This window comes from Mustelus asterias, chromosome 1 (genome assembly GCF_964213995.1).
Source record: "Mustelus asterias chromosome 1, sMusAst1.hap1.1, whole genome shotgun sequence".
Taxonomy (NCBI): Eukaryota; Metazoa; Chordata; class Chondrichthyes; order Carcharhiniformes; family Triakidae; genus Mustelus; species Mustelus asterias.
The window spans coordinates 41507074-41519296 of record NC_135801.1 but is presented as its reverse complement, the minus strand read 5'-3'; the positions used below and the strand labels follow the sequence as shown (position 1 = coordinate 41519296).

The 12223-nt window shown below is 43.2% G+C and overlaps 1 protein-coding gene across 1 annotated transcript in view; it reads left to right on the top strand.

Moving 5' to 3' along the window:
- LOC144493068 (transmembrane protein 144-like) overlaps positions 1-12223 on the top strand; it is a 116796-nt gene that overhangs the window by 2182 nt on the left and 102391 nt on the right. The window contains exon 2 of the mRNA XM_078211943.1: positions 7129-7267. Coding sequence (XP_078068069.1) covers positions 7150-7267 — 118 coding nt within the window. The 5' untranslated portion in view covers positions 7129-7149. The remainder of the gene's footprint in view (positions 1-7128; positions 7268-12223) is intronic.

Genomic DNA, 12223 nt, shown 5'->3' with positions numbered 1-12223 from the left:
GGCCTCCTTCTGCTCCTGTTTTCTGTGTTTCCATGTTTCCTTCATGGGACTGTTTTTGTGTGTTACCAATCCTATTTTTCTGAATTCAGAATGACATCAGAAATTAGGAATAAGCATTGGCCATTGAGCTTGATCCAACATTCAGTTATGGTTGATCTTTACCTTAATGCCCACTTGCCTCTTTACTCCATATCCCCTGATCCCTTTGCGTAAAATAAGTGACCACTGCTCAACAGACTCTGGACCACACATAGTTAGCTGATAGTTGAGAAGCACTAACTAACCTTGGATAATCCAAAGTGTTAATTTATAGATTTTTGTCCATTGTGACAGAATAGTAGCCAATGCGATAATTTTTTATAAAAAATATATCCTTGTTACTGTTTCTCAATTTTAAGCTGGACCTTGTGGCTGAACAGCGAACGTTAAGATGGTTGATCCTCTGAGTTATTGTTTGAGAGTCACCAGAACAAAATAACCCACTTCGCAGTTTTGGGATTGTCATGCCTTGTTATTTGCGAGGGGTTACTAATAGACCACCTGAGCACTGTACAGCCCAATTTCAAAGGAAGCTACATGAAGGCCATTTGTATTTGATAAGCCAGGCCTGTCTGTGGAGTCAGAGACTTGTCCCAGCCAGAGGACAGGAAGCAATATCTACATCAACTGGCTGCTGGATAAATCTTTTATTTTAAGAAATGGACAAGACTACCTTGACTAGCCGTGACTCATACCAGAGGAATTTCTAACGTTCAGACAAATAGCAGAGATTTATCTTCAAAAAATGGTGCTAATGCATCCCTTTCCCCAGAACTGCACAAAGTTGCTTTACCTTTCTAAAGAAGGACCCTGGCGACCGGGGGGGACACAGTGTCTCCAAGGACAAAAGAGACCCTGACTCCGATTGAACACCTTAAGATTTCAGATCTGGGGGAATACATCTTTCTTCCAATACCCAGAAAAATAAGTGAGGTATGTCACATCACCTCTGGCAGGCTGCCAGAACCTGTAATATTACCGTGTGGTTCTGAACTCAGTCAGTTACTGTTTGACCTCATAAGAGAAGCAGGGGTCCAGGCCAGCAGCCTGTCTCTGTCTACCATTTACTATCCCTCACAGGTAGCAGCAGAAAGAGCCCATATCCAGGTTTAAAATTACCTGGCAATGGTGGTTCCTCGGTTGCGTGCTCCAAGAGCCCTTCTCTTACACACAGCCAGTAAAGTAATCAATCATCACATGCCAGTAAAGTAATCAATCATCACATGCCAGTAAAGTGATCGACTACCACAAGCCAATAAAGTGATTGACTACCAGATGGCAGTAAAGTGATCAGCCACCACATGGCAGTAAATGATCAACCACAACATGCCCTGTCTTGCATCTGTCAGGTTTCTGCTCTGGGCTTACAAGATGTCTTTAGTTGACACTTTCCTGCTATTGTTGCCTGTTCGCTAGTTGCAGTCCCCACTTTGATCCCTTGAGTGTAAACATATGGGATCACCAAGTTTGGGCATCTCCGTCTCCCAGAGTAAGCCTGAGTTTCAATTCATCATTCAGTGTTGACAATTGCACAATTAATTATCAGTACACAGCAAATGGAATGTTCATTTCATTGATCGTTCTCTACACATGATAGCTACTTTGTATTTCAATTACTTGTTTATGTTCCTTTTCCATCTTTTAAACATAACCATAATAAAAACTTTATAGATGGTAACAAGAACAATAGCTATAACAACAACATGCAAGAGGATGTGGATCCAAGGGTAAATTTCTATATTAATAACCCCATCCCAAATGTCATCTCATCAGGTTGTTCCTTTAATTTTCTGAATCTCTTCACAATCTTTGCCGTTTCCTGTTTTACCTGGACATTTTGTGTAACGTTTTTAATTTCTTCTCCAGTTTCCTGAATTATTTGGGCAATATATTAACTCAGTTAGATAATCCTTCTTATAGTCCCTCAATATTCCTCTTATTTCCTCTGATGTTAATGATGACCTTTGACCTCTTGTGAATATCTATTGGTTCAATTGTGCTTATACAAGCAGCTACTTTTGGAAAGAAACAAGATGATAGCTTTTCAATTGGACCAATTAACTTCCCATAATGGTACGAGATCAGTTTAGTGGTGGCACAACAAATAACTATTACCTATATATCCAACTCGAACTAGGTCTTGTTCCTCTTCACTTATTTCTAAAGAACTATTTACATTTGGTTTTCAATCTGTACATCGCTTTCAGTTCCAGACAGATAGGAAAAGGGCATACGATTAATTGTCTGGTTTGTTTACATTTAGTGATGGCGGTTCCAACCATTGAACCCTTATGATTGATGGTATCGGGTTGGATGTCTTTCTGTTGATTGAACATTACCCCTTTAATAACTCCAATATTATCTACTGAGAATACCTTCACTTCTGGGCATTGAGTGATATTATTGGTAACCCTAGTACCATGCCCCGAGCATTTGCATTCTTCGTGAAATCTGACTTTAGTCAGATCTCTAATATTACACATTGTTACATTGGATTCACACATTTCATGCGTTCTAGCACTCTGTTTTGCCATTATGACACAGATGTGTCTGGTTCAATGACTAAAGGTACACCATGTCCCCCAGCCCACCTGCGGGAGTATGTATCAAATCCCGGGTAAGTTGTAAAGGGCTGGGACACTCAAAGCATGTGGGTGTGTTAGAGTCGTTTATTGTGATCTTTGGTTCGCTAAAGGATACCAAAGAGATACCAATCCATCACTCAGCAAGTTCACTGACTAAATTTAATCTGCTGTGGCTCCTGTTCGTCCCAAGATGATGAGAACAACAGATCATGCTATATAGTATTACACATCTGAAACACAGATCAAGATAACACCTGCTATTATTTAGTTTTTACAATTTGAAATCATTTACTGTCTTGGAGTCCATTTGCCTGATGGTTGATCCTCCTCTAGGGTTCTGTGGGGATGGACTTAGCCTGAGGGAGTGCCATAGGCTCTGAAGTGATGGGATAGGCAGGTGATGGTCCCCTCACGACCAGGCATCCCATTGTCTGGATTCAGATACGTCTTCTGCTAAACTTCCCTGGTCCACATCATCACCCATGGCACCCTCAACATCCCCACATGTGAATATCATCCCTCTCTGGAATGATAGCTGTGATTTCAACCTTTCTATTTCTCCGCAGCATTTTGTGTGGTCCATCATTGGGTGATGATCCTGATTGTTCTGATGTAAGACCTTAACTGCCACTTTACGATCCGTTTCTTTCACGGGTTAACTGGCAAATCTCTGATTCCACCACATCTTTTGCTCTCACTGCCTGGTCCTTTTTTTTGGTAAATTCTTTCGCACTGACTTTGGAACTGAATTATGTGTATCACATTTACCTTACCTTTCTTTACTACTTCTTTCACTCATTTGCTTAATTCAGTAACTCGCCTTTCAAAGGCGTCTTTCCCTCCTGGAAGGTTTTATTTTCCTTTTCAGCCTCATGGAGAGACCTGATCGAGCAAGCAATCGCCAAAGGCCTTTCAACCATGGTGGCCTTCTTGCCAGTTGTTTCTTAGTTTCCTCCCACAACTGACTCCCAGTGGATCCCTGACCTTCTAGAGGGAGTTCAAAAAACTTTATGGACCTGGCCATTTTCCCTGTAGGTACTTCCCAAGTACCTCATACCCGGCTTTGCCAGCATGCACCATTGCGTCGACCAAGTTTTTGGGGGTTCCAGTTGAACTGTGGCTTTAATGCGACCACTTTAATCAAGTCCATCCAGGGATGCCAGAATGTTGACCAAAGTCCTGCTCAATTGGCTTAGGTAGACACAATAAAGATACCTAAATTTCGTACATCTCCACTTTATTCAGAAGTGCTTAATCATGAGTTCTGAGACCATAGTATATTGACAACTCGGATTTACTATTGAGTTCTAGATATTACCTGCACTGGTGAGAGAGCTGGCCATGCTTCAGTCACGTGATACAGATATCTTCTTCTCTGAACTCAGGGTCCTCCGCTGGTAATGGTGGTTCCTGGGTTGTAGATTTTTGCACGCTCTGAGAGCTCTTCTTTATACATAGTCAGTAAGGTGGTCAACTACCACATGCCCCGACCTGTCTGTGTCAGGTTTCTGCTCTGGGCACAAAAGATGTTTTTCGTTGACACTTTCCTGCTATATTTGTTGTAAAGTTCTGCAGCATCGCTTACAAAAACTGATTCAACTCCATGTGCCTGTTTCATCTTGTGAAGTCAGCACCACCGGCAAAGCATATCTTGCAGTATCCATTTTCAGTATGCCAACCTCTGTGAAATAGTTCCTTTTGGGAACCATGGTTCACAAAAGAGGTGGAATGTCTTGTGAAAAGGAAGAGGGAAGCTTATGTAGGGATGAGGGAACAAGGTTCAGATGGCTTGATTGAGGGTTACAAGTTAGCAAGGAATGAGCTGAAAAAGGGGCTTAGGAGAGCTAGGAGGGGACATGAGAAGTCCTTGGCGGGTCGGATCAAGGAAAACCCCAAGGCTTTTTACTCTTATGTGAGGAATAAAAGAATGACCAGGGTGAGGTTAGGGCCGGTCAAGGACAGTAGTGGGAACTTGTGTATGGAGTCAGTAGAGATAGGCGAGGTGATGAATGAATACTTTTCTTCAGTGTTCACCAAGGAGAGGGGCCATGTTTTTGAGGAAGAGAAGGTGTTACAGGCTAATAGGCTGGAGGAAATAGATGTTCGGAGGGAGGATGTCTTGGCAGTTTTGAATAAACTGAAGGTCGATAAGTCCCCTGGGCCTGATTAAATGTATCCTAGGATTCTTTGGGAGGCGAGGGATGAGATTGCAGAGCCTTTGGCGTTGATCTTTGGGTCCTCGCTGTCCACGGGGATGGTGCCAGAGGACTGGAGAATGGCGAATGTTGTTCCTCTGTTTAAGAAAGGGAATAGAAATGACCCTGGTAATTATAGACCGGTTAGTCTTACTTCGGTGGTTGGTAAATTGATGGAAAGGGTCCTTAGGGATGGGATTTACGACCATTTAGAAAGATGCGGATTAATCCGAGATAGTCAGCACGGATTCGTGAAGGGCAAGTCGTGCCTCACAAATTTGATAGAATTTTTTGAGGAGGTAACTAAGTGTGTTGATGAAGGTAGGGCAGTTGATGTCATATACATGGATTTTAGTAAGGCGTTTGATAAGGTCCCCCATGGTCGGCTTATGATGAAAGTGAGGAGGTGTGGGATAGAGGGAAAGTTGGCCGATTGGATAGGTAACTGGCTGTCTGACCGAAGACAGAGGGTGGTGGTGGATGGAAAATTTTCGGATTGGAGGCAGGTTGCTAGCGGTGTGCCGCAGGGATCAGTGCTTGGTCCTCTGCTCTTTGTGATTTTTATTAATGACTTAGAGGAGGGGGCTGAAGGGTGGATCAGTAAATTTGCTGATGACACCAAGATTGGTGGAGTAGTGGATGAGGTGGAGGGCTGTTGTAGGCTGCAAAGAGACATAGATAGGATGCAAAGCTGGGCTGAAAAATGGCAAATGGAGTTTAACCCTGATAAATGTGAGGTGATTCATTTTGGTAGGACAAATTTAAATGTGGATTACAGGGTCAAAGGTAGGGTTCTGAAGACTGTGGAGGAACAGAGAGATCTTGGGGTCCATATCCACAGATCTCTAAAGGTTGCCAGTCAAGTGGATAGAGCTGTGAAGAAGGCCTATAGTGTGTTAGCTTTTATTAACAGGGGGTTGGAGTTTAAGAGCCGTGGGGTTATGCTGCAACTGTACAGGACCTTGGTGAGACCACATTTGGAATATTGTGTGCAGTTCTGGTCACCTCACTATAGGAAGGGTGTGGAAGCGCTGGAAGGAGTGCAGAGGAGATTTACCAGGATGCTGCCTGGTTTGGAGGGTAGGTCATATGAGGAAAGGTTGAGGGAGCTAGGGCTGTTCTCTCTGGAGCGGAGGAGGCTGAGGGGAGACTTAATAGAGGTGTATAAAATGATGAAGGGGATAGATAGAGTGAACGTTCAAAGACTATTTCCTCGGGTGGATGGAGCTATTACAAGGGGGCATAACTATAGGGTTCGTGGTGGGAGATACAGGATGGATATCAGAGGTAGGTTCTTTACGCAGAGAGTGGTTGGGGTGTGGAATGGACTGCCTGCAGTGATAGTGGAGTCAGACACTTTAGAAACATTTAAGCGGTTATTGGATAGGCACATGGAGCACACCAGGATGATAGGGAGTGGGATAGCTTGATCTTGGTTTCAGATAAAGCTCGGCACAACATCGTGGGCCGAAGGGCCTGTTCTGTGCTGTACTGTTCTATGTTCTATGTTCTATGTTCTCATGAAAATTTGACTCCAGCCTGGGCCTTACGTGAGCCAGTATTTTTATTCTCTGTGGTTTCTGTGCTGTAAAACCTTTATTCTATCCCTGCTTTTATTGTATGTGTAGGTAGGGCACGTTACAAAACTCTAATCTTTTAAGTTGGTCCCACCTTGAATTTGCCGTGGGGCTATTAGTAGGAATTGGATGACACAGAAACTGAAAGGTTGAGAGATTTCCCACTGCTTATTAAAAAGGAAACAAATCAAAACACCTTTCTGTTTACATACACCTTTCTATTTATGTGAGAGGAAAAATTAGCCCTGTCTGTAACACCATTGACGCTATTCACAGACAAAGCTGTTGCTTGTCAACAGTGATTACACTTCAAAACTATTTCTTTGCTGTAATTCACTTTGAGATGCCTGAGGTTTTGAGGGGTGCTCTGCAAATGCAAATTTTTTAAATTTCTTGTTATCTTCTTGGTTAGAGCAAATAAAGCAAAGTTAATTGTGATCTCTTTCGAGCTTTACCGTATAGTGAAAGGGCAAAAGTACTTTGTAATTTCCCAGCACTATTCTGCTGTAAAGAAATGACAAATTCAACTTCAAATCCAGGTCAGACCTTCAGTGTAAATTAATTACAGAGGCACTGAGTTGAAGGGAGTCGAAATAACCACACCTATTTTGCAAGGCAGTATTTGACGTGAATTTTGTCATCATTGTTTAATGGCTTGCATGGATAATGCTTTGAGATCTATATAAGAAATTCACACAATCCAATTTTATAAAATGTTTTCTTTGGTTTCAGGAGAAAAAAAATCCATTTTGAATGTTATACCAAACAGACCAAATGAACAGTTGGGCATTTTGGGCAGTGGTGTATTGCGTTAGCATCACCATTGGAGTACCTGCCATCAGCTGTCATGAGGAAGAAGTTTTCCAATCAGGTAGGAAAGTGAGCATTACTGGTGTGACTGCTTTTGGAAGTGGTAACAGTTTACTGACAATGTTATTTAAAGGCAGTGATTCTGCATCCAGCAGTGCAGAGATTCCCCAGATTGATATTTTGTCTTTCTCTTCTGTGACAATGGTGGTGCCCCACCCCCACCACCCCCTCCCATGCCCCCCCATCACCACCACCACTGCCATCCCCAGCCAGCAATAGCCAATGTTGGGGGGAAAGGCCAAAGAGGTGGCACAGTGGTTAGCGCTGCTGCCTCACAGCACAAGGTACACAGGTTCAATTCCGGCCTCGGGTCACTATCTGTATGGAGTTTGCATGTTCTCACCATGTCTGCGTAGGTTTCCTCCAGGTGTTCCGGTTTCCTCCCACAGTCCAAAGATGTGCGGGTTTTAGGGCATGCTAAATTGACCCTAGTGTCAGGGGGATTAGCAGGGTATATATGTGGGGTTATGGGAATTGGGCCTGGGTGGGATTGTGGTCGGTACAGACTTGATGGGCCGAATGGCCTCCTTCTGTACTGTAGGGATTCTATGACCATGACCAAAAATGCAACCAGGAGTTTTGTCCATGTTTTGTCCTGGTGAATAGGGCGGCACGGTAGCACAGTGGTTAGCACTGCTGCTTCACCGCTCCAGGGACCTGGGTTCGATTCCCGGCTTGGGTCACTGTCTGTGTGGAGTTTGCACATTCTCCTCGTGTCTGCGTGGGTTTCCTCCGGGTGCTCCGGTTTCCTCCCACAGTCCAAAGATGTGCGGGTTAGGTTGATTGGCCATGCTAAAAATTGCCCTTGGTGTCCTGAGATGCGTAGGTTAGAGGGATTAGTGGGTAAATATGTGGGGGTAGGGCCTGGGTGAGATTGTGGTCGGTGCAGACTCGATGGGCCAAATGGCCTCTTTCTGTCCTGTGGGGTTTCTATGATGTAGTTCTGAACTGTGAATTTGCACTTTTGTGCCAGAATGACAATGAATGGGGTATCGCTAACCTAATTTTGCTCTGATTTCTTGCAACCAACACGGGATAAGAAGTGTGTTGCATTTGCTTGGACCAGATTTGCACTGAATTCCAAGTTGGAATTTCAGTATACTTCAATCAATTGTCCACTTAATTGTGTTTTTAATTTCTTTTAGTTATGACTATCAAAACTCAGAGTAATAGGTAAAATCAGGTATATGCTAAATCAGTCTGAATATTGCATCAGATCCATAAAGACAAGGTATATGTTAAAACAGTCAGTGGAAGCAGCTTCTGTCAGTTATGGACAAGCCACATGTTTAATTTCCTTGATGCTTCACCAACCAGACAGCACAGCTGGAATCTTGATCCTATCTTTTCCCTGGTAATGAGCTCCTCAGTTGGTTGGGCCAGGTTGCATGCTGCTGAGTCAGGTTCCATGTCTGGCCTGGTATGGGGTTACAATGCAAGTGAGGCTTAAGTTCCATCCCCCACTTTGATTCTTAGCCACACTGAGCAGGCTGAGCCCAGGTACCAATTCTAACCTGATGCTAAGCCACACATACTTAGTTTGGACATACATTGGATTGAACAAGGTACTTTTTAAATAGTGAAAAGCCCGAAATAGTATGTGGTGGGGGTGGGTGTGGATGCATCATTAAAATGTCAAAATTTAATTGAAATGGCTAATACGTTAGTATTTACATCTAGAATACAAGTGCATTGAAAACATGCATCAGCTATTCTAAACTTTGGTTAGAGCACACCTGGAGTCCTGCAAGAAATTTTTGGCACGAGATCTTAGAAGAATATATTGGCTTTGGAGGGAGTACAAGTGCAGGTTTATCATAATGATATCCAAACTTCAAGGATTAAATTAAGAGGAGGAATTACACAAGCTAGGAGTATTTCATGGAATTTTGAAGATTAAGGAGTCATTAGATCAAAATTTTCAAGTTATTATGTGGAATAGATTGACCAGACAGAGAGTGACTATTCCCACTCGGGGAGTCTAGGATTATGAGGTAGAAATGTGAAAACTAGACCTTTCAGGAGTGAAATTAGGAAAAGCTTTATGTTTGAAATCTCTTCAGCAAATTCCATTTGATGCTAGATCAAATGTTCATTTCAAATTTAATTATTCTTTTGGTTGACCAACAGTGTTAAGGAAAATGAGCAACTTTGGCAGTATATGGAGTTGGAGCACAAATAAACCATAATCTCATTGAATGGGGGAACAGGTTCAAAAGGCTAAACTCCTCCTGTTCCTATATTCCTGAACAGGTCCCAGATTCCAACCCAGGTCATAAGAACGTAAGAACTAGGAGCAGGAGTCGGCCATTTGGTCCCTCGAGCCTGCTCTGCCATTCAATGAGATCATGGTTGATCTTTTTGTGGACTCAGCTCCACTTACCCGCCCGCTCACCATAACCCTTAATTCCTTTACTGTTCAAAAATTTATCTATCCTTGCCTTAAAAACATTCAATGAGGTAGCCTCAACTGCTTCACTGGGCAAGGAATGCCACAGATTCACAACCCTTTGTGTGAAGAAGTTTCTCCTCACTCAGTCCTAAGTTGGCTTCCCCTTATTTTGAAGCTATGCCCCCTAGTTCTAGTTTCAACCGCCAGTGGAAACAACTTCCCTGCTTCTATCTTATCTATTCCCTTCATAATCTTATAGAAACATATAAGATCTCCCCTCATTCTTCTGAACTCCAAAGAGTATAGCCCCAGTCTACTCAGTCTCTCCTCATAAGCTAACCCTCTCAACTCCGGAATCAATTAAGCGAATCTCCTCTGCACCCCCTCCAGTGCCAGTATATCCTTTCTCAAGTAAGGAGACCAAAACTGTACACAGTACTCCAGGTGTGGCCTCACCAGCACCTTATACAGCTGCAACATAATCTCGCTGTTTTTAAACTCCATCCCTCCAGCAATGAAGGACAAAATTCCAATTGCCTTCTTAATTACCTGCTGCACCTGCAAACCAACTCCTTGAGATTCCTGCACAAGGATACCCAGGTCCCTCTGCACAGCAGCATGCTGCAATTTTTTACCATTTAAATAATAGTCCATTTTGCTGTTATTCCTACCAAAATGGATGACCTCACATTTACCAACATTGTACTCCATCTGCCAGACCCTCGCCCACTCACTTAGATTATCTATATCCCTTTGCAGATTTTCAGCGTCCTCTGCACACTTTGCTCTTCCACCCATCTTAGTGTCATCTGCGAATTTTGACACACTACACTTGGTCCCCAACTCCAAATCATCTATGTACATCGTAAACAATTGGGTCCCAGCACTGATCCCTGAGGCACACCACTAGTCACTGATCTCTAACCAGAAAAACACCCATTTACCCCCACTCTTTGCTTTCCGTTAGTTAACCAATCCTCTATCCATGCTAATACATTACCCGTAACACTGTGCACCTTTATCTTATGTAGCAGTCTTTGGTGCAGCACCTTGTCAAATACCTTCTGGAAATCCAGATACACCACATCCACAGGTTCCCCATTGTCCACTGCACATGTAATGTTCTCAAAGAATTCCACCAAATTAGTCAAACATGACCTGTCCTTCATGAATCCATGCTGGGACAGGGTCTGTGGCTGAGCCCCACAGATAAGGCTGGGCTCAGACTCCATCCCCCCCCCCCAATCCTCCCACTCCCCCACCCAGGCTTGGCACTGAGTAATATGGTAAGGAGTCTAACAACACCAGGTTAAAGTCCAACAGGTTTATTTGGTAGCAAACGCCATTAGCAAATAAACCTGTTGGACTTTAACCTGGTGTTGTTAGACTCCTTACTGTGTTTACCCCAGTCCAATTCCGGCATCTCCACATCGTGACTGAGTAATATAGCAGTCTCGGCCCAAAGTCTATTTCAGGATTGGCTCTGACCCACACGGAGCAGGAGGAACTCAGATTTGATCATCATCTGAGCTAGCATTTTCTGCTTCTGTGGTTTCCAACCTCCCTCCTCCACCCAGCCCTTTTGTGTCATCAGTGTGGGCGGTAGAACAGGTCTGGTAGGTTAAAAGCAAATTACTGGATGCTGGAATCTGAAACAAAAACAGAAAATTCTGGCAAATCTCAGCAGGTTTCACAGCATCTGTGGAGAGAGAACAGATCTAACGTTCTGAGTCTGGATGACTCTTTGTCAGAGCTCTGTTCTCTCTTCACAGGTCTGGCAGCTTGTTGACTTCAGAAGCAGAAAATCCCTGGCCCGAATGTTTAATTATATCAGGCAGTGAGCAGTGAAGCTGAGACCAAACTTGGGGACAGGTGAAAATGGAAAAGAGTGGGATGAATTGGAAAACTCTTTCAAAGAGCTACGTAGGGACAATGGGGCCACATGTCTTTTATTTGATGTAAAACTCCCAGGGTCATTTTTGATAAATCTTACAAAGACAAGATACTTTTTTTCTTCTGTTTTTTGTTTTATTTGTGCTACCATTTTCCTGGCAAGAGCAAATGGAGGCACATATGCCACCTGATTTCAATCACTAATTCTCTTGTAAACATACAATTTAAGTCAGGAGTGCTTATGTCTACACTGAAAGCCACTGTCATTCTATAAACTGACCTAAAGTAGAAAAAATGTAAATTTGAAACAGTAGAGAAAATGGTAGATATTGAGGAATGGTTTCAGGACTATCTTGTTTATGATTGGATGGTGGTTATAGGTGTTGAATGTCTCATTCTCATAGTTATAATGTAGTAACCTCGTATTTAGATGACTGTCCTATTACCACTTGATATACTTCCCCCCCCCCCCCCCCCCCCCCCCCCGTTCTCAGCTCCTCCACCCCAGGGCAATTTTATGCCTTTCAACCTCATTAAACCCCATTGACCAATGACAACCCAGAGTACATTTCTGTGGCTATGGGACTTCCTTCAGTACTTCAAGTGAATCTTTGCAATTCTCTGTCCCAGGAGGTTGTGAATGCTCCATTGTTGAAAACATTTAAGGCTGCA